The sequence below is a fragment of the Condylura cristata genome, unplaced genomic scaffold, assembly GCF_000260355.1.
Source record: "Condylura cristata isolate star-nosed mole 26May11 unplaced genomic scaffold, ConCri1.0 scaffold00077, whole genome shotgun sequence".
In the NCBI taxonomy this organism is placed as follows: domain Eukaryota; kingdom Metazoa; phylum Chordata; class Mammalia; order Eulipotyphla; family Talpidae; genus Condylura; species Condylura cristata.
Window position 1 is genome coordinate 31,096 of NW_004567178.1, and position 534 is coordinate 31,629.

A 534-nucleotide genomic window follows, 5' to 3' on the forward strand; every position below is an offset into this window, starting at 1 on the left:
GGGTGGGCGTGGCCCAAGAGGTATAGGGGGGCCCCAAAGTGGGTAAGTGTGGCCCAGGGCTGGGCGGGGCCCAGATTCGGTGTGGGCCCGGTGTGGGCGGGGCCTAGCGTAAGTGGGTGTGGCTTAGGTGGGTGGGCAGGGCCGTCCCCAGGACCCCTTCGGCAAACCCGACCGACCGTTCAGCGGGGACGCCCACCTGGAACGGGTCCTCCCCGTGGTCCCCGAACGCCCGGCGGGTCTGGCTGGCGCCCTCCCGCACGGCCGACGCCAGGTGAGTGAAGAGCGCCCAGCCGTGGTCATCGTTGTGCAGCACGAGGCTGTGCAAGGAGCGTTCGGCGTCGGACACGAGGTGCAGGCTCGCGGGCGCCCCGTTGCTGTAGCCTGCAGGGACAGGACCCGTGGGGGCTCCGGCGGGGTCGGCCAGGCAGCCCTGTAGCAGGGCAACGGGGGAACGATGCCGGACGTGGGGGCTGACACGGTCCAGGTGACCGTGGGGCACATCAGTGGCCCCACGGGGAGGCCGTCCGGACCCCA

General features: G+C 72.1%; 1 protein-coding gene across 1 annotated transcript in view; it reads right to left on the reverse strand.

The window, feature by feature from the left end:
• Nucleotides 1-93: 93 nt before the first annotated feature.
• The window catches only part of ASMTL (acetylserotonin O-methyltransferase-like), an 8,208-nt gene continuing 7,767 nt past the window's right edge, over nucleotides 94-534 (reverse strand). Inside the window, exon 6 of the mRNA XM_012734848.1 lies at nucleotides 94-381. Coding sequence (XP_012590302.1) covers nucleotides 104-381 — 278 coding nt within the window. The 3' untranslated portion in view covers nucleotides 94-103. The remainder of the gene's footprint in view (nucleotides 382-534) is intronic.